Raw genomic sequence first — 20,172 nt, forward strand, 5'->3', positions numbered from 1 at the left:
CCTCCGGCCTGACCCCCCCGCCGCGGGGCTCGACCCCCCCCTCGGGACCCCTGATTCCCCCCGGGACCCCTCCCGGGACCCCTGACCCCCCCTCGGGACCCCCGCCCCGCCCCGCGGGTCACGGCGGCCCCGGCAGGGGCAGAGGGCACCGCGGGGGCTTTGATGGGGAATTCAATGGGGCGATAGAGGGGGTGGGAACAGCGGTGACCCCCCCCCCGGCCCCGGTGACCCCCCCCCGGGCACTTCTGGGGCTCCGTTAGGGCGTTATTAATGCCGCGGATGAAATATCGGCCGGCGGCCGCTGTTGCCATTATCCCCGGCATTCCCGGGGGATCCTGACAGGAAGATGGAGCAGCCCCGGCCCTCCCCGCGGGTGGGGGGCACGGCGGGATGGGGGGCGGGGGGTGGTGGGGGCTCGGTGGGGTTCCAGACCCTCTTCCCCCCCCCCCGGTCCTGCCCGTGCCCCGTGTCCGTTGGGATGTGGGGATGGAGGGGAATTGGGATGTGGGGATGGAGGGGAATTGGGATCGGGGGGACGGAGGGGAATTGGGATCGGGGGGATGGAGGGGAATTGGGATCGGGGGGATGGAGGGGAATTGGGATCGGGGGGATGGAGGGGAATTGGGATCGGGGGATGTGGGGATGGAGGGGAATTAGGATCAAGGAATGTGGGGATGGAGGGGAATTGGGATCGGGGGATGTGGGGATGGAGGGGACACGGAAAGAGAGGACACGGACCAAAGGGACACGTGGATGGACGGGACAAAGAGCGGGGGGATGTGTGCGCGGAAGGGACAAGGACAGAAGGGACAGAAGGGACCTCCAGTCCCAGCCCTCCCCCCTCACCCCAAAATCTGGGGCTCCCGCGTGGGTCCCCGGCTGTCACCGGCCTGGGGGGGGGTGCTCAGGGCTGGGTTTGCTGCAGACAAAGGGATGGGACAGGGCTGGGGACGGGGACCCCGGCGGTGTCACCTCCCCCCCGTTGTCCCCCCCCGGCTGTGCTGGTGCCGGGGAGCGGCTCCGCCTCCCCTTTCCCCCCTCCGCCCCTCCGGGGGGGGGCCCGGCTGCTGCTCCCCTCACCTGCCAGGGAGCGATTTAATTACCAATTACGCTCCCTCCATCTGTCCCGGCCCTGTCCCCGCGTCCCCGCTGCCATCGCATCCCTGACAGCCGCGCTCGCTCCATTAACGCCGGCAGCGGGTGCGGGGGCACCCCCCGGCCCCGCCATCTGGGGGGCGGCTCTGTGCCCCCCTCCCGCTGCCCCCGCGCTGTCCCCAAATGTCCCCGCGGCCACCCGGCCCTGCCTGTCCTGTGCGCTCCCCATCCATCCATCCATCCCTCCATCCATCCCTCCATCCATCCATCCATCCATCCATCCATCCATCCATCCATCCATCCATCCATCCATCCATCCCTCCATCCCTCCATCCATCCCTCTGCTCATCCTTCCCTCCCATCCCCCCAGAGGGATCGGGAGTCACCGTGTTTGGGGGCTGTCAGGATTTGGGGTTGGTGCCCCTCAGGTGTCCCTCTCTCCATCCTCGCATCTTTTCCTGCATCTCTGCATCCCTCTGTCCATCCCTCCTTTCCTGCATCCCTCTGTCCATCCCTCTGTCCGTCCCTCCATCTCTGGATCCTTTCTTGCACCCTCCATCTCTCTGTCCCTCCCTCCCTCCCTCCCCATCCTCTTCCCGCCTCCCTCCTCGCATCCCTGAACCCCTCCAATCCCTCTCCCCTCAGGGTGCTCCACATCCCCCTCCTCACCCCGCTCCATCCCCTCTCAGCCCAATTTTTAGGAACGAGCAGCCGCTACCAAGGTCTCCAGCGGGATGGGGACAGCAGAGGGGCACCCCCCGCTCACCCCTTGAGCCCCCCCAAATCCCCCCTTTCCCGAGGGCAGACGCTGCAGCTGCTCCACGGCCTCCAAATTTCCTCGTTAAAACCCCGCGGAACGGGGCGCGACAGCTGCCCCGGCGCGCCCGGGGACCGATGTGTCACCCGGGGCGGCGACAGCTCCGGGCGGGGGGGGAGCGTGGGGCCGGAGCACGGCCCGGCCGGAGCCGCTTGGGGGGGTCCCGGTTGTTGGGGGGATCCCGAATTTGGGGGGCTGCCGGGTGTTGGGGGGTCCCGGGTGGATCCCGAATCTGGGGGGCTCCCGGGTATTGGGGGGTCCCGGGTGTTGGGGGGATCCCGAATCTGGGGGGGTCCCGGCTGTTGGGGTGTCCTTGGATGAGGAGAGAATCGAAATTAAGGAACAGCCAAGGCACCGGGAAGGGGAAAATTGTCGGGGGCTGATTTTTGGGGGGGTTCACCCCCCCAAAACCCGTGGGTGTGATGCGCTGGGGAGGCTCAGCCAGGGCGTTTTTTGGGGAGGGACGGGGCTCAGGAAGGGGGTGCAGCCCCCCCGAGGTTCCCGGCCGGCCATCCATCACCGCGACAGCGGGGACAGCCCGGGGGGGCTCCGCCCTCGGCACCCCAACCCCGGTGTCCCCCCCGAGCCCCCGGGGGCTTTTCCTCTCCTCCTTCCCTTCCTCTTCCCGTGCTCCCCCCGTGCCCGACACGAACCCGGCTGGCGGGAGAGGCCGGGAGCGGTGAATGCCCCGAAACGGGCACCCCAAAACACCCATCCCCGGCACCCCAAAATGTTCATCCCCTGTTCCGTGACCCCCCCCTCCCCCGCACCCCAAAACACGCCTCCCCGACATCCCAAAAAGGGCACCCCAAAACGCTCATCCCTTGTTCTGTGACCCCCCGGCACCCCAAAACACCCATCCCCGGTACTGGGTGACCCCAGCACGGGCACCCCAAAAAAGCCACCCCCGGCCTGGCTGTGTCCTCCTCTCTCCGGTCTCTGCACCCCCAGACTCCCCCATGCTCCTCCCCGCGGATTTGGGGTCCCAGGCGGGGTGGGGATGGAGGAAGGGCTGACCTGAGGACAGGGGGACGTGGCTTTGGGGGTGACAAAGCTTTGGGGGGGTGACCAGCTTTGGGTGTGACGTGGAAATGGGGTCGTCCAGGCTTTGGGGTGACGTGGGATTTGGGGGGTCACTCTTTGGGGGTGCCGCACCCCCGTTCTGGTAGGATTTGGGGTACAGGGTGACACACACACACACACACACACACACTCACACTCAGGCCGCCACATTTTTGGGGTGGGAATCTCGGGGCTGCTGTGGCATCACTGTGGGGTTGGGGTGGGGGGGCTGGGAGGTGTTGTGGGGCCGGGGTCCCCCATCCTTGCTGTGCCCCCCACCCCGCGGGTGACGCTCGGCCCCTTTGTCCCCGCAGCGGTGCCTTTGTCCCCGTGTCACTCGGGGGGCACCAGCTGTCACCGCGGGGCCTTCGCGCTCCTCCTCCTCCTCCTCCTCCTCCTCCTCCTCCTCCTCCCCCCCTTTGTTCTCCGCTGCCCCGGGCCGGGAAGGGAGGGAGGGAAAGAGGGGGGACCCAAGGTCGCCACCCCGAGGGACAGCGGGGCCACAGAGCCCCCCAGTGATGGCACAGGCGGGGTTTGGGGGTGCGCTTCGTGCCCTGCCCCATCTGGGGGTGCCGCCGGTTTTTGGGATGGGGGGGGACCTTGGTGTCCCCAGGGTGTGTCCCCTCCCCTCCCCCCCCGGCACCCCGTGCCCCAGCGAGCCTTTGTCACCCAAGGAGGGGGTGACATCCAGGCCAGGGGACACCCAGGGGACGCGGAGGGGCTTTGGGGCCGGGCGGAGGGGGAGGCACAGGAAGGTTTTTGGGGGGGCACAGGAAGATTTTTTTGGGGAGGGGGGGGTGGTCCCAGCTGCGGGGACATCTGCGGGTCTCCCTGGGGGGACACGGGAGCTCTGCCAGCTGCGCCCCCCGCCCGGCCCTGAGGGGGTCCCATCCATCAATGTCTGCCCGGGGGGCCGCCCCCCAAAGCCCCCCAGAGATGGGGAGGGGGGGAGGGGTCCGAGGGGAGGGCGGGGGGGGCAGAGTTTGGGGTGTCACTCGCGTTTTGGGGACACCTTTGGGGTGAGGGTGAGCGCAGGAGGGGCTGGGGGAGGGGGTTTGGGGGGCACTAAGGAGGGGTGTGGGGAAAGGGGTGCATGGGGGGGGTTCACCACAATTTGGGGTGTCCGGGGAGGACTCAGCTGACCCCGGGGGGGTCCCATAGCAGAGGGGTCACTGGGGTTGGGGGGGGGGGTCCCAAGAGAGGGGAGCCCCTGTGGTTGAGGGGGGGTGGCTAGAACTGGGGGGTCCCCAAGGGGAGGCTTGTAGGGACCCCAAAAAGGGGACGGGACTGTCACAGGCCGAATTTTGGGGGGTCCCGGGCCGGGGGGCGGTCCTGGGTTGGGGAGGGGGCGGCTCCGGTCCCGGAAGGGGAGCCGGGGTTGGGGCGAGGCTCGGGACGGGGTCCCAGAGGGGGGTCCGGGGATTTGGGGGGTCCCGGAGGGTGTTCTGGGGTTGGAGAGGGGCCCAGAGAGGGGTCCGGGCATTTGGGGGGTCCCGGAGGGGGGTCCCGGTTTGGGGGTCCCAGAAGGTGTTCCGGGGTTGGGGAGGGGCCCAGGAGGGGCCCGGGGTTGGGGGGGGTCAGGACGGGGTCCCAGAGGGGGGGTCCCAGAGGGGGGGTCCCGGTTTGGGGGGTCCCAGAGGGGGGGTCCCGGTTTGGGGGGTCCCGGAGGGAGGGTCCCGGTTTGGGGGGTCCCAGAGGGGGGGTCCCGGTTTGGGGGGTCCCGGAGGGAGGGTCCCGGTTTGGGGGGGTCCCAGAGGGAGGGTCCCGGTTTGGGGGGTCCCAGAGGGGGGGTCCCGGTTTGGGGGGTCCCGGAGGGAGGGTGCCGGTTTGGGGGGGCCCCAGAGGGGGGGTCCCGGTTTGGGGGGTCCCGGTTTGGGGGGTCCCAGAGGGGGGGGTCCCGGTTTGGGGGGGTCCCGGTTTGGGGGGTCCCGGTTTGGGGGGTCCCGGTTTGGGGGGGTCCCGGTTTGGGGGGTCCCAGAGGGGGGGGTCCCGGTTTGGGGGGGTCCCGGTTTGGGGGGTCCCGGTTTGGGGGGTCCCAGAGGGGGGGTCCCGGTTTGGGGGGTCCCGGTTTGGGGGGGTCCCGGTTTGGGGCGCTCCGGGCGGGGCCGCGCGCGCTGCCCCCGAGCCGCCGGCAGGTGGCGCTGCAGGACCGCGAATGCGCGCGCCGGGGCGGGGCGGGAGGGGGCGGGGCTACGACGGAGTGGGCGTGGTCGCACACCTTATAAGGGGGTGGATGCGCCGTGTGGGGCGGGGCTATGCAAATAAAGGCGCGGTGTCGCAAGGAGCGTCGGGAAAGAGCCGCGCTGGGGCCGCGGCGTTGGGGGGACGGGGAGGGATTTTGGGGGTCCCGGGAGGGATTTTGGGGTCCCGTGGGGGCTTTTGGGGGTCCCGTGGGGGCTTTTGGGGTCGCGGGGAGGGGTGGAGGGCACTGGACAGGCTGTGCCAGCCTGGGGGGGCTCTGTAGTGTTGGGGTTACCCGGGAAAGGGGCGATCCCAAGGTGGGTGGGGGTTCCCAAAAAGGGGGTGATCCCAAAGTGGGGTGGGGGGGGGGTCCCCGGGCTGGGTTTTGGGGGTGGGGGTCTGTAGGGCTGGGGTTCCCCAGGACGGGATTGATCCCAATGTGGGGGGTGTCCTTAGGCTGGGTTTCCCAAATTTGGGGGCGTCTGTAGGGAACGGGGGATCCTCCACCCCGACCCTGGATTGGGCAGGAAAAAGTTGGATTTGGGTTGGATCCAGCTGGGAAGGAGCAGGAAGGATAAACTTCATTAGTGCCTAATTATGCCCTGGATATTATCAAGGCTGGGGGCAGATCCCAGAGCTGGGAAGGGGCTCCTGGATCCATCCCAAATAATCCCAGCCCCTGCTGCCATTCCCTGACCTCTCCCAGCCTGGAATTTTCACCCGCTGCACCCAAATCTTGCCTCGTTCGCTTTAATCTTCGGGGCTGGAGCGTTTTCCTGGGGGAGGATAAAAGTGGGGAAGGGGGTCCGTGCCCTCCCCCATCACCGGCACGAGGTGGCCACGGGGACGGGGCCAGGGCCACAAATAATCCTGGGGGACACTAAAAATAACCTGAGAAAGGGGCAGCCCGGCTCGGATTCCCGGCTGGAAGCTGCCCACGGCCCCGGGGAGTCGAGGGAGGGGTTTGGGGGGCTGCCAGGACACCCCCATGGAAAAGGGAACAGGGAACCAGGGCCAGGATAAAGCCCTGAAGGGATTCGGCCCCACTGGGAAACCTGGGGGGGGTGGGAACAGCCCCAAATCTCCAACTTTGGGGGGGGGGTTGGGTGGAAAACACCCCCAAAATCCAGGTCTGGGGGGTTTAGGGTGGAAAACACCCCCCAAAATCCAGGTCTGGGGGGCTTTGGGGTGGAAAACACCCACAAATCTTCTACCAGGGTGGGCAACATCCCCGAAATCCAACCCAGGGGGCTTTTTGGGTGGAAAACACCCCCAAAATCCAACCCCAAGGAGGGTTTAGGGTGGAAAACACCCCCAAAATTCAGGTCTGGGGGGCTTTGGGGTGGAAAACACCCACAAATCTTCGACCTGGGTGGAAAACACCCCCGAAATCCAACCCAAGGAGGGTTTAGGGTGGAAAACACCCCCAAAATCCTTTCCAAGGAGGGTTTAGGGTGGAAAACGCCCCCAAAATCCAGCCCAGGGAGGGTTTAGGGTGGAAAACACCCCCAAAATCCTTTCCAAGGAGGGTTTAGGGTGGAAAACACCCCCAAATGTCCTGCTCCAGGTGCCGTGGACCAAGGGCCAGCCCGGAATTTGGGGGCTCCTCTCCTGGCAGGGCTGTGCCCATGGAAATTCCTGGCTGTGGCACGGCGTGGGCTGGGCACACCCCGGCTCCAGAGGGTGTTCCATGGGCTCTTTTCCAGGAGGAGATTAGGGAGAGGGAGCAGCCGTGGCAGAGCCAAAGCACGACCCAAAATCTCTGGGATCCGGGCAATTCCAGCCTCCCAAACAGCTCCCCGTGTCCCTGGCTGTATCCTTGCCTCCCTGGACTCATCGCTGCCCTCAACATTGGGGTTCTCCAGGTTTTTTGGGGGGGCACACACAGCCTGGAAAACCCTAGGAAAACCTGGGAATACCTGGCCAACCTCGCCCTGCCGCGATTTTTCCATGTTGTTTGTTTTTCTTTTCCCTTGGATGAACCATTGTCTCTGGCATCCTGTTTGTCCCGGCGGGTTTCTGGGGCAGGGAAGAGGTGTCTGGGATTCCCACCTGCGGGAAGAGCAGGATCTGGGTGGTGCTGCCTGTGCCTCCCACCCGCTGGCACCGATTTGGGCAGGATTTGGGTGGGCAGGAATCCCACAGGGATCACGGATCGATGTGGGAAGGGGTGAACGACCTCAGAGGTGCCGGGTTTGAACCCTGCTCCGCGGTCACTTATGGGATTTTGGGGTGGATTAGTGGTCGATGACCCAGGAAGGGGAAGGAAAGGACAGGGCCTGATGCCAACAGCGCTTTTCCACCTCTTTTCCTACAGATCCAGCAGGAGATCCCGGCCTGGAGGAGATTCTTGGGCACCCGGCCCTTGCCTTTTGGCCATCCCAAAACCACCGAACATCGGCCCTGGGCGAGGCTGGCGCTGTCCCTGTGTCCCCGCAGGGGCCATCGAGGTGGCAGCGCCCCAAATCTCCTACCCAGGGTGGGCAGCACCCCCTAAATCTCCCTCCCCGGTGTCTGCAGGTGGCTCAGGGGCCCCGCGGGGACGGGGGACGTTCACCGGCATCACCGTCCCCAGCGCCTGTGGCGGCCCGGGGTGGGCCCCGGGATGTTCCAGAGGGAAACAAGGCTGAGGAGCCACCTCGGAACCACCTCCCCGCCGCTGTGCGGCTCCTCAGAGCCCCGCCGGGGTCACCGGGGAGCCGCGGGGCGGTGGCGGCCCCGCCATGGCGGCCTCACCCCGCTGAAGGCCCGGGGCGCCCGTTACCATGGCAACCGCTGCGGAGCAAAGGGGCGGTGCCGCCGCCCTGCAGCGATTGGTGCGCGCCGCTGCCACTCAACCGCGCGGCTTCCTGCGCGTCGCCTCATTGGTGGGTGCCGCTGTCACTCAGTGGAGGCTTCGCGCGCCATTGGGCGGGCGCGCTGTCAACCTGCCGCAGAGCGGGGCGGGCCGCGCTGCCGCGCTCCTCCTTTCCCATTGGCTCAGCCGCGCCGAGCGCGAGGGCCGCCCGCACCTCCCCGCATGCCCATTGGCCGATCCTCCTGCCAATCAAAGCAGCGCCGGGGGGGTGGGAGCAAAGCTCGGCCACCCGCCTCCCATTGGCCCTCTCCCTGCTCCCGCCTCCCTCCGGCGGGCGGTGATTGGCGGCGGCGCCGCGCGAGGCGGGCGGGGGGGGCGGTTGGGCCGGGGCGGGGAGCGGGAGCGGCGCCGGCGGCGGCGGCGGCGGGGCCGGAGCGGCGGCGGAGCCCGGCGGGTACCGGCGGGGGCGGAACGGTGGCGGAGGGTCCGGGACGGCGGGCGGAAGGCGCGGGGGTGGCGGTAGTGGCGGTGGCGGCGGCGTCGTGCGCGGGAGGGCGCGGGGCGGGCGGCGCTGAGGGGAACGGCGAGGCCGCGGGAGCGCGCGCGCGGGTGGGGCGGGGTCACGTGGCCACGGGGGGGGGTGGGGTCACGTGGGGCGCGCGGGGTCTTAAAGGGCCCCCGGGAAAGGGGAACGGGGAGCGCACGTGGCCCCCATTGGGGACCCCCAAAAATCGGGGATCCCCCCCTAAAACCCCCTCGGGGCTCGGGACCGCCCCACCCTGCCCTTCCCTCAGGGCCTGGGCGCTTCTCCCCGCACAGCGGGAGCCGCCCCGGCGCGCTGGGGGAGCTCGGAGCGGGGCGGGCCCGGGAGCGTTCCCGGTGTTTTATGGAAAACCCGTGGCCCGGCTGAGCAGGGAAAGGGAGCCGGATTCCTTCAGAGAGCGGGAAGTTGACGCAGCAGCCTAAGAATAGCTCGGGCAGGGGAAGCGTGGACAATGTTGTCGCCGAAGGTAACTCGGCCGAGGCGGGCGTGCGGCAGGAAAATGGGCAATTCCAGCGAAATTCCCTCGGTTTTCCCGGGGCCCCGCGCGTGGGGAAGGCGCTGGGCAGCAGCAGGGCCGTGTGCAGGGTGGTGCCTCGGCGTTACCGTGTTTGCTCTCTGGTTACATTTCAGCTGCTGATGAAATCGCAGCCGGGAGCGGAGGAGTCTTTGGACCTTCCCATGGTCGGGACCTTTGACTCATAAAAGGCTCCTTCAAAAAGCGTCGCGAGCAGAAGAGGGAAAGGAAGAGGAGCCGGAGAGGGGAAGGAGGAGGTGTTGGAGGGAGCAGACGCCGTCCCGGAGCGTGGGGAGCTGTGGGGGGAGAGAGGAAGTCGCTGTATGTGGAGTTTTCGGACAGTAAGTCGCATGGAATTCCGCGTCTCCGCGTGGTCTGTGGTATAAAAACAAAAGGGAAGGCGAGGGTGGAGCTGCTGGGGAGAGTTCCGCGCTTCTCGAGGTTTAAACCTTTGATTTTCTCCATTTCTCCACGCGCCAATTCCCTGATTTTTTTCCCGAGGAAAACCCAGCCCTGTTGAACTAAAAGCCTTTTGAGCGTTCTCGAAGCTTTTATCCCGTTTAAACCTTTGATTTCCTCCGCTTCTCCGTGCACCAATTCCCTGCTTTTTGCGAGGAAAACCCAGCCCCGTCGAACTCAAAACCTTCGGAGCACTCTTTAAAGAACTCCTACCCCGTTTTTTTCGCTCTGCCCCGATTCTGTTGGAAAATGGGGCGCAGCCAAGCCAAACCCACCCAACCTGTTGCGTGCAGCCTTCACCCACCACCCCCTCCTTACTGCCATCCATCCCTGCTTCTCCCTTCTTTTTCCCTCCCCTCCAGAAATGCTCTCTCTGAAGAAATACTTCACCGAAGGCCTCATCCAGTTCACCATCCTGCTCAGCCTCATCGGCGTCCGCGTGGACGTGGACACCTACCTGAACTCCCAGCTCCCTCCTCTGCGGGAGATCATCCTGGGCCAGAGCTCTGCCTACACCCAGACGCAGTTCCACAACCTGCGGAACACCTTGGACGGATATGGCATCCACCCAAAAAGCGTCGAGCTGGACTATTACTTCACTGCCCGCCGCTTGCTCAGCCAGGTGAGGGCTCTGGACAGGTTCCAGGTGCCCAGCACCGAGGTCAGTGCCTGGTTGGTGCACAGAGATCCCGAAGGATCCGTGTCCGGAGGCCAGCCCGGCGCTGGGAGCGGGCTGCAGGATGGCAGCGCGGGTGACGGCGGCGGCGTGAGGGAGAGCGGAGCTGAGCAGGGATTTGGGGAAGAGCTGGAAGATTTGGGAGCTGTGGCAGCGCCTGGGAATGGAGATCTGACTAAGGAGGTAGGAAAAAAAGGGGTTGTTTTGGGTGGTTTTTTGCTGTTTTAAGGGAGGTTTTGAGCTCCCGGCAAGCAGAAGGTTGGATGTTGTGCGTGTTTGGCTGTTGGGAAAAGCTGTCCCTGCTCCGGAATGTCGCAATCCTGGAGGAGCACGGGCTGGGTTTCAGCGCTCCGGGGGTAATTCCGGGCTGATTTTCCCTTTTTGTCTGCTTTGAAAGGAGCAGTGAAAGGAGGGGGAGGGAGGGGTTGGGGGCTCCCCACCCTTCCCCCGACCCCGCGTGACTCGGGATTGGGAAACCGAGCTCAATCCAGCTGGGAAATAAACAGGAGCGTTGGGAAAGAGCCCCGGCCCAGGTGTGGAGCTGGTGGTTGGGTTACTGGGCTGGAGCCCTGCCAGGAGCTCGTTCCTCGCTCGCTTTTCCTCCCCAGCCGGCCTGGGAGAGCTGGACTGGCAGCTGGATTTGGTTTCCCTGCTCGAGCCACAACCTTTGGGAAGGCTGGGATGGAATTCCAGGCCCCGGAGCTGCTGCTGTGGCTGTGGCAGGGCTGCTTTTGGCACGGCACATCCGAGGCTCCCCGGGGGTCTTGGGGGGCTGATCCGTGGCCTTGGGCCCTTCCAGGGTGATGGAATGGGAGTGGTCAGTGGTGATCCATGTCTTCAGGTCCTTTCAGGGTTGTAGAGGGGGTGTCAGTGGTGATTCCCAGCCTTGGGTCCTTCCAGGGTCACGGAATGGAGGTGGTCAGTGGTGATTCCCAACCTCAGGACCTTCCAGGGCTGATCCATGGCCTTGGGTCCTTCCAGGGTGATGGAATGGGGGTGGTCAGTGGTGATCCATGTCTTCAGGTCCTTCCAGGGTTGTAGAGGGAGTGTCAGTGCTGATCCATGTCCTCAGGTCCTTCCAGGGTTGTAGAGGGAGTGTCAGTGCTGATCCATGTCCTCGGGTCCTTCCAGGGTAGAGGAATGGAATTGTCCATGGTGATCCAAGGCCATGGAATGGGGTTGTCAGTGCTGATTCCCAACCTCAGGTCCTTCCAGGGCCATGGAGAGGGGCTGTCAGTGCTGATCCATGTCCTTGGGTCCTTTCAGGGTCGTAGAGGGGGTGTCAGTGCTGATCCATATCTTTAGCTCCTTCCAGGGCTATGGAATGGGGGTGTCAGTGCTGATTCCCAGCCTTTGGGTCCTTCCAGGGTTGTGGAATGGGGGTGTCAGTGCTGATTCCCAGCCTTTGGGTCCTTCCAGGGTTGTGGAATGGGGGTGTCAGTGCTGATTCCCAGCCTTTGGCTCCTTCCAGGGTTGTGGAATGGGGGTGTCAGTGCTGATTCCCAGCCTTGGGTCCTTCCAGCATTGCTCTGGCACCTCCCAAATCCCGCCTGGCCCTGGAAAAGCGGGATTTGAGCGGTGCCAGCTGCCCGGAGAGCAGCCGGATGCCGGGAGCCGCTGTCATGTGGTGCAGCAGCAGGCAGGGATCGGGAACGGGGTGTGGGAATGGGTGTGGGAAGCGCTGGGAGCGCCGCAGAGACAAAGCTGGAGGTTGTTCCGGGGCTGGAGGTGATGCAGGAGCAGCGGGATGCTGCCCTGGGAATTCTGTTCCGCTTTTCCCTGCGGGTTTTTCCCCTGTGGGTTTTCCCTGCCCGCAGGGGTCTCCCGGCTTCGGAAGGTTGCGGGATCCGGGGGGAAAATCCCACTCTGGGTTGGCAGCCGGCGACCTTGGAGGTGCCAGAGGGACACGGGACACGAGGCCGAGCTTGTGCTGCTTCCCTGGGGATGGAGGGAGGCGATTCCCGGCCTCGGGAATGGCGAAGGCTCGGCTGGAGTGCCTTGTGCAAGGTCACTCCCGGAGCCTCGGCCGCCCTTCCCCACTCTGGCAATTCCCGGCCGAGTCTGATCCCAGTGCGGCGCAAGGAAGCAGGGATCGGATTTTGGGAGGGGATTTGGGAAGGGAGAGGCCGGGAGCTGCGTTTTCCAGAGGCCTCCACGGGGCCTGGATGTGCTGGCAGCGGGAGCCAGCCCCGGCTGGGGGAGATCTGCGCCTGCACCTTCCGTGCTCCCGGCGCTTCCCGCATCCCTGCTGCTCCCCAGGGCTCAGTTTTCCGTGTTTTCCCCCCAAACCCTGCCTGGACAGGAGGGGGGAGGCCGTTGTGGCTCCAGGAAATCCCGTCTGGCTCCCACGTCACTCCCTCACACCATCCCGGCGCCCTCCTCCTCCTCCCCCAACTCGCTGCTCCCACTCTTCATTTTTGGGGTTTTTTTCTGAATTTTTTTTTTTTTTTTTTTTTTTTTTTTTAAATCTCTGGGGTGGGATTTTTCACCCCGACTCTACGGGAAACTCGGAGCAGCCGCAAATCTTCCCAGCGGGAATATCCCGGCAGCTCTGCGGCTCCTCGGGAGCACCTGCAGGGCTCTCCCTCCATCCCGCCGTGGCCGGGCCGGGCGGGGATGGAGCTGCAGATGGCTCCGGGGCCGGGCTGGAAATTTTTCCATGACTTTTCCTGGCACCTTGCGACTCCCGGTGGGTTGTGCGGGCCAGGCGCGACCTTGCCGGGGGAATACGGGCGATATAAGTAATTTTGGGAAGCTGGAACTCGCCCCGGGAATGCTGTGCGGGGGGTTTTTTTTGGTTTTTTTTTTTTTTGGGGCGTTGCAGCACCCGGCGAGGGGGGGAAGGGGAGGGGAGGGGGGGGGGTTTCAGGCGAATTATGAAATCCCCTGATTTTTATCCCACGGATAAAAAAATGCCCATTTTGAGCCGGGGCGGTTGTCGGGCTAAAGACAAAGCTGGGATTAAATCCCAGCGCTTCCCTCTGCAGCATTGGGGGTGGGGAGGGCGGCGGAGGCTCCGTGCCCGGGGCCGTTTCCACAACACGAGGATAAAAATACGTGGAGCATGTGATGAGCTGCGGGGGCTCAGCGCCGTGACCCCCCCCACCCCCACCTCCGGGGGATCTCCTTACACTTGGCCGCGGCTCCCGGGGGCTGTGGTTACCGGGGCCGGGGCGTGCCCGGGGCGAGGCTCAGCTGGGGGAGGAGGAGGAGGAGGACGGGAGGGGGCTCAGCGGGGGTCGCGCACTCCGGGCCGGGCTGTCCCGGGGGACGGAGCCAAGGTGACCCCGGGCTGTGTCCGCTCCCCGCCCGGGGGTCCCGGCGTTCCCTTCCCCCCTCCCCATTCCCGGTGCGGGCGAGGGGGGGGGGGGGGGGGCGGCCCCGCTGCGCCAGGGCGGGGGCGCGGCCCGGTGGGCGCCGCGCGGGCGCTGATTGGCTGAGCGGGCGGCCCCCGCCGGCGCTGATTGGTCAGGGCGGCGGCCCCCGTTGGCGCTGATTGGCTGCGGCCACCGCCCGGGGCGGGGCGGGGCCGTCGGCGGACGGGGCGTGGCCCGGGAGCGCCGCATCCCGGCGGGGAGGGGGCGGGGCCTGGCCGAGGGGGCGGGGCTTGGCGGCCGCCGCAGCCGGGAACGGCGGGGGGAGGGTTGGGGGTGGGGGGTGGGGGGGGGGGGCGGCCCCGCCGAGCCCCTCCCGAGCCCCTCCCGAGCCCCTCCCGGCCCCGCCGAGCCCCTCCCGGCCCCGCCGCCCGGGGGCCGCCGCCGCAGCCACAGCAGCAGCATCCGCCGCACCGGGGGCGGGGGGCGGCTGCTGCCGCCGCAGCGGGGCCGCGCGGGCACCTGTGGCCGGTGGGGCGGAGCGGAGCGCGGCTCCCCCCGCCGCCGCCGCCGCCCCGGCCGGCGATGCGTGCGCGGCGCCGCGCCCCGGCCAGCCCGCCCCGCCGCCGCCTCCTCCTCCTCCTCCTCCTCTTCTTCCTCCCCCGGGGACCATGATCGGCGTGCGCCGCGGCCCGGGCGGCAGCTGGGGACATGAGAAAGGTACCGGGGCCGCCCCGAGCACCGGCGGGGCTGCGGGGGGGGGTGCCCGGGGCGGGGGGGGGGGTGCTGCGGGCAGCCCGGTGGCGGCGGGGAGCGGGCAGGGGGCCCGGCGGCGGCTCAAGTTGCATCAGGTGGGTGGGAATGCGGGGATTTTCCTGCCACCCCACCCCTTATGCAAATGGCCGGGATGGCACCACGGGCTGATGCAAGGCGGGCACGGCGCAGCCACCGCCGCGACGCGGGCCCGGGCGGCCCCCGCCGCCTCCCCCGGCGGCGGACGGGCGGCCATGGGCGGCGGGCAGGGCAGCGCCGGCCATGCGGAGCCCGCAGAGCCGCTCCCGGCCGGCCCGCGGGGCGCCGGAGCCCCGGCAGCGGCAGCAGCGGCGGCGGCGGCGGCGGAGGGGGGCCCGGCGGGTGGGTGCGGGCCGGGCACCGGGCGGGGGGTCCCTCGGGAGGGGCCGCTGGGTGGGGACCCCCCCCCCCCCCCCCCCACCCACCCAGGTCAGGGGCTGAAGGAAATGTGGTCTGTCTTGCAGGACATCGATTTGATTGACATCCTGTGGAGACAGGATATTGATCTCGGCGCTGGGCGAGAGATTTTTGACTACAGCCACCGTCAGAAAGAGAGCGAAGTGGACAAAGAGCTGAGCGATGGGAGGGAGCGCGGGGACAGCTGGAGGAGTGCAGGGAATGAGGTCTTGGATAGAATCCCGCTAGTTGATGGAGAGACCGGGGAGAGTTTCCCAGCGCAGGTAACAGCCCTGGGCCGGCCGGGCTGGGGGCTGCGCTCCCGGGGAGCCCGGGGCCCTCCGGCGCTGCCGGTGCCGGTGCGGGGGCTGTGCCCAGCAGCAGCAGCAGCAGCAGGGTTTGCCCAGGTGGGCAGCAGGATTTGGGCAGCAGGATTTGGGCAGGGCCGGCCGCGTCCCCGCACGTCCTCGGGCTTTGGGCAGCCGCAGAGTCACCCTGGCCCGCGCCGAGTCCTTGCGTGGCAGGAGGGAACGGGAGCTGGCCGGGAGCTGGCCGGGAGCGGCGGCGGCGCTTTCCCGTTGCCCGGAGCGGGAGGATGGAGCCTGTGAAGGAGCACTGGGTGGGGCCTCTGGCTCTTTTTTGGATGCGCTGTGCTAAAGCCCTGCTGGAAGGGAGCTCGTTCCTCAGCACCACCTCCCAGATCCCAAATCCCGCTGCTGCCGCTCCCATTCCTTGTGTTTCCTTCCCCACCAGGTGCCCGGTGCGGAGGATCAGACAGCCCTGTCCTTGGAGGAGTGCCTTAGGCTGCTGGAGGCCACCTTCCCTTTTGGGGAGAATTCCGAGGTGAGCGCCTGGGGTGGATCCCAAGGTTTTGCCCACCTCGCTCACCGGGATTTCGGTGCCTCCCGCGCTTCTCCCGCAGCAGCAAATTGGGTTTGGCTGCTCCAGGAGGCTCCAGGCATCCTGCGAAACCACCAGGGGAGGAGGGGGCTGCGATTAATTAAAGCTTCCTGGATTTGCTCCTCATTAGTTCGTGGCAAAGCGGGCAGGAAGGGCGCTGGGCTGGGGGTGGCTGCATCCCTGAGTATCCCTGAGTATCCCTGGGCATCCCTGAGCACCTCTGACCATCCCTGAGCCTCCCCAGGCGCCCAGCCCTGACTCCCTCACGTGCTCAGTTCCCAGCTGCGGATGTCTCCGCCCTGAGCGAAGCCGTGCCCGGGCAGAGCCGGGCCCCGGGCAGCCCCCCCAGCCTGCTGTCCCCTCTCCTGGCCGAGACAGAGTCGCCCTTCGATCTGGAGCAGCAGTGGCAGGACCTCATGTCCATCATGGAGATGCAGGTGAGCTCCAGGAGGGGCTTTGTTCCTCCAGGTGTGGCCACGCCGCTCCGTGAATTCGGGCGGTTCCCGGACGGTCGCGGCTTGGGGACGGCCCTGGCGCTGCGGTGACACCGCGGTGACGCCGCAGCTGCACGGGGAGAGCTCCTGCCGTGGGATCTGGAAGCGTCCTTGGCAGCGCCGGAGCTCCTCCACCGAGCTGCTCCCGCGTCTCTTGCAGGCCATGGAGGTGAACAGCACGAGCGCCGAGAGCCTCTACGGTGGCACCAGCGGGGACCTCCTGACGTCCAACTACAGCCTGGCCCCCGGCACCCCCATCAACCAGAACGTGAGCCTGCATCAGGCCTCGCTGGGCAGCTGCTCCCAGGACTTCTCCCTCTTCAGCTCCGACATCGAGAGCCCCTCCATGGCGGGCGGCTCGGCCCTGCTGCAGCTGGCGCCGGACAACTCCACCGGCCTCAACAGCACCTTCGGCTCCACCAACCTGAGCGGGATCTTCTTCCCGCCCCAGATGAACAGCACGGGCAACGAGACGGCCGGGCCCGAGCTGCCCGACCCCCTGGGAGGGCTCCTGGATGAGGCCATGCTGGATGAGATCAGCCTGATGGACTTGGCCATCGAGGAGGGCTTCAACCCCGTGCAGGCCTCGCAGCTGGAAGAGGAGTTTGACTCCGACTCAGGTCTTTCCCTGGATTCTGGCCACAGTCCCGCGTCGCTGAGCAGCTCAGAAGCCTCGTCCTCCTCGTCCTCTTCCTCTTCATCCTCTTCCTCCTCCTCGTTTTCCGAGGAAGGCGCCGTGGGCTACAGCTCGGACTCGGAGAACGTGGACTTTGAGGAAGCGGAAGGCGCGGTTGGATACCAGCCAGAGTACAGCAAGTTCTGCCGCATGAGCTACCAGGACCCGGCGCAGCTCCACTACCTGCCTTACCTGGAGCACGTTGGCCACAACCACACCTACAACATGGCCCCGGGCACCCTGGACCCCGAGGAGCCCAAAGCGCCCAGCGCCGGCAAGAAGAGCGGCAAGGAGAAACCGTCCGAATTCCTGGACAAGCAGCTGAGCCGCGACGAGCACCGCGCCAGGGCCATGAAGATCCCCTTCACCAACGACAAAATCATCAACCTGCCCGTGGAGGAGTTCAACGAGCTGCTGTCCAAGTACCAACTGAGCGAGGCCCAGCTCAGCCTCATCCGCGACATCCGCCGGCGCGGCAAGAACAAGATGGCCGCCCAGAACTGCCGCAAGAGGAAACTGGACACCATCCTCAACCTGGAACGCGACGTGGAGGACCTGCAGCGCGACAAGTCCAAACTGCTCAGGGAGAAGGTGGAGTTCCTCAAATCCATCCGGCAGATGAAGCAGAAGGTGCAGAGCCTGTACCAGGAGGTGTTCGGGCGGCTGCGGGACGAGCAGGGGCGGCCCTACTCGCCCAGCCAGTACGCGCTGCAGTACGGCAGCGACGGCAGCGTGCTGCTGATCCCCCGCGCGCCCGCGGCCGCCGAGCCCCAAGCGCGGCGCCAGGAGCGCAAGCAGAAGGACAGGAGGAAGTGAAGGCAGCGGCAGCACTGCCAAAGGAACTGGGAGAAGGGCTGAGCCTGGAAGTGCTTGCGGAGGGAACTTTGATGCCTTCTTATCCGATTCTGTCTTCTCGAACCACACGCGGGAGCGGCGAGCGCGGGGGACGCTGCGGGAGCCGCTGCGGGAGCCGCTGCGGGCTCCGGGGGGAGAGGATGGATGGAGCCCCGGCCCGGCTGCCACCACCCACATCCCCGGGGATCCTGGGAGAGCAGGGACGAGCTTGGCATCGCTGCTGCTGCTGCTGGGGAGGTTGGCAAGAGGTGGAAAACAAAACAAAAAAAAATACAAAAAAAAAAAAACCCCCACAAAAAAAAAAAACCACAAACTACTGTTAGGAACTGGCTTTAAATAAGAGGAAAAAAAACAAAAATAGAAAACAAGGAAAAAAAAAAGATTTAAGTGAACGGACTTCAAAACAAGTTATAGGAGAGACGTTTTTCTGAACTTCCAAAGTTCTGTGATTTCAGGTAGTTGGTTGTTTTTACTTTTATTTTTCCCCCTTTTCCTTTTTTTTCTTTTTTTCATTTTTATTTTTTGGGCTTTGTTTCTTTTTTTTTTTTTTTAATTATTTTTTTTCCCCTCCTTTTCCTTTCTCCCCGTTTTTTGCCATCGGTGTGTGTGCGTGTGTGTGTGAGATCCGATTCCAGATTTATCCACCATCCCTTCCTCGATCCCATCAGCCCAGTGCACACGTGGAGACACAGCAGTGGCGTGACTTCCATTAACCCTTCCCAGCCCGAGGCAGCTCTCAGCTGCCTCTGGGGCTACAAAACCATCCCGGGAGCCCAAAAAAGGCCAGCGAGGGGCGGGAGGGAGCCACGAGGAGCTTCGGGATGGGGAAGGGAGGGAGGAGCGGGGCTGGAGAGGGGGAAGGAGCAGCAGGAGCAGCAGCAGGAGCCGCGTCCCCGGCGCCCTCGGAGCCACCCCCGGCTTCTCCCAGGGAGGATTTTGGGGGGTCCAGGCCTCTCCTGGGTCGGCCAAGAGCACAAGGGGGGCGCTGGGACCCCGATGATGCCGGAGGTGCCGCGTCCCGTAACCGCGCTTGGGTTTTTTGGGGGGAGGGGGGAGGGAGGGGAGGGGGTTCCTGCCCCGATTTTTTTTTCCTCCTCTCCCCAATCTCTTTTAGGGTCTAGAAGTGCTTGTGTTGAGTAAAAACAAAAGCAACCAAACGAAAAAGCTTCAAAAAAAAAAACCAAACAAACCCCCAAAAAACCCTTTAAAAAAATACAAAAAGAAAAAAAACAAAAAAAAAAAAAGAAAAAAACACAAAAAAAAAAAGGAGAAGCCCGAACGTTCAAAGCTGCTCAATGTTCTCTTTTTGCCATAAAATTCCGTGTAACCGTGTGATCACATTATAGGATTCTCTTCTGTCCCTATAGGTGTTGGTCTGACTTCCTTTGTTTTCAGGAGGGGGGTGGGGGTAGTGCCTTGATCACTGTCTGGTCTCCAGCTCGGAGACCATCCTAGAGCTGTATTTCCATATAGCACAGCTGGGAGTGTTCTGACTTTACCAGCAACCAGAAAAAAAAAAAAAGAAAAACAAAAAAAAAAGAAAAAAAAGAATAATAATTAAAAAAAAAAAAAAAAGAAGAAGAAGAAAAAAAATTAAAAAAAATAGAAATTAAAAAAATAATTTAAAAAAAAAAAAAAAGGAAAAAAAAATTCCAATCAAATCCGGCTTTTTCCGAGCCAGTCCTGTGCACGGGATCCACGGAGGAATTCCAGCGTGGTCATCCCACAGCTGGAAAGGCAGCAGGGAAAGCCCGCTGGGATGATGTGTGTGGGGTTTGGGAGCGTTTTCCAGGTTTTTTGGGAATGGTTGGAGCGTGGCGGAGGTGGGAGAGACGAAGCACAAGTGGGGATGTGGGGAGGAGCTCGGGAGGGAGGAGAGCCCTGTGCGTGTGTTTTAAATTATTTCTTTTTTTCCTCTTAGAAAACTTTGTTGCTTTGAATGATCTGTGACCTGTCAGGGAGAGAAGAGAGATTGTTGTGAGCACAGGACAAAAATAAAAACGGCTTATTCACTGTCCCAGCGCTGCCTCGTGGGGTTTTCTTTGGGATTGGAGGGGCTTTTAGGGTGGAATTCTGGGAATCTGAGCAGCAGGAGCAGCTCCAGATCCAGCGGGGATGGGAGGGAGTTGTTCCAACCTTGCAGGGCATGGAAAAGGAAAAAAGGAAAAGGAAAAAGGGAAAAGGAAAAGGAGAAAAGGAAAAGGAGAAAAGGAAAAGGAGAAAAGGAAAAGGAGAGAAGGAAAAGGAAAAAAGGAAAAGGAAAGAAGAAAAAGGAAAAAAGAAAAAGGAAAAGGAGGAAAGGAAAAAGGAAAAGGAAAGGAAAAAGGAAAAGGAAAACTCCTCCTCGGTGGGGAACAAGCAGCTTTGGGGTTTTTTTTTTTCCCTTTTTTCCTTCTCAAATCCAAGGATTTGAGAAGTTCCTGGTTGAGTTCCTGGTTGAATTCCCAGCTGTGTCCCCTCTCCTTGGAATTCTGACTCGCAGGCTCTGGTTTTCCTGCTGGGAATGGCCTGGGAGGCAGGGATGGAATATCCCAAATCCTGCCCTGGCTCTGAGGGATAAATCCGTCACCAAACCCTTCAGCTGGGAGCGTTTCCAGCGC

At 64.3% G+C, this 20,172-nt stretch overlaps 1 protein-coding gene across 3 annotated transcripts; it reads left to right on the plus strand.

Moving 5' to 3' along the window:
- Positions 1 to 8,333: 8,333 nt before the first annotated feature.
- NFE2L1 (NFE2 like bZIP transcription factor 1) lies at positions 8,334 to 19,592 on the plus strand. Of its 3 annotated transcripts, XR_014227103.1 has the most exons (8): positions 8,633 to 8,962; positions 9,127 to 9,351; positions 9,832 to 10,328; positions 14,716 to 14,931; positions 15,401 to 15,490; positions 15,823 to 15,984; positions 16,202 to 18,027; positions 19,494 to 19,592. XR_014227103.1 is itself a non-coding variant. In XM_082297510.1 (7 exons), the coding sequence occupies exons 3-7, from the start codon at positions 9,834 to 9,836 to the stop codon at positions 17,531 to 17,533; spliced, it is 2,295 nt and encodes a 764-aa protein (XP_082153636.1). In that variant the 5' UTR covers positions 8,334 to 8,406; positions 9,127 to 9,351; positions 9,832 to 9,833; the 3' UTR covers positions 17,534 to 18,762. The 3 variants fall into 3 exon arrangements, 2 of the variants coding, with proteins under 2 accessions (XP_082153636.1, XP_082153635.1); XM_082297510.1 differs by lacking the exons at positions 8,633 to 8,962; positions 19,494 to 19,592 and adding an exon at positions 8,334 to 8,406 and having other exon boundaries at positions 16,202 to 18,762; XM_082297509.1 differs by lacking the exon at positions 19,494 to 19,592 and having other exon boundaries at positions 16,202 to 18,762.
- The last annotated feature ends 580 nt before the right edge of the window (positions 19,593 to 20,172 follow it).

The sequence above is a fragment of the Coloeus monedula genome, assembly GCF_965178545.1.
Source record: "Coloeus monedula genome assembly, chromosome: 26".
In the NCBI taxonomy this organism is placed as follows: Eukaryota; Metazoa; Chordata; class Aves; order Passeriformes; family Corvidae; genus Coloeus; species Coloeus monedula.

Bases quoted from the DNA above. Each gene is read 5' to 3' on its own strand.
- NFE2L1 (XM_082297510.1), top strand. From the start codon at position 9,834: ATGCTCTCTCTGAAGAAATACTTCACCGAAGGCCTCATCCAGTTCACC. The intron at 14,932-15,400 runs GTAACAGCCCTG...CTTCCCCACCAG, and splicing joins GGGAGAGTTTCCCAGCGCAG to GTGCCCGGTGCGGAGGATCA. The intron at 15,491-15,822 runs GTGAGCGCCTGG...TCACGTGCTCAG, and splicing joins CTTTTGGGGAGAATTCCGAG to TTCCCAGCTGCGGATGTCTC.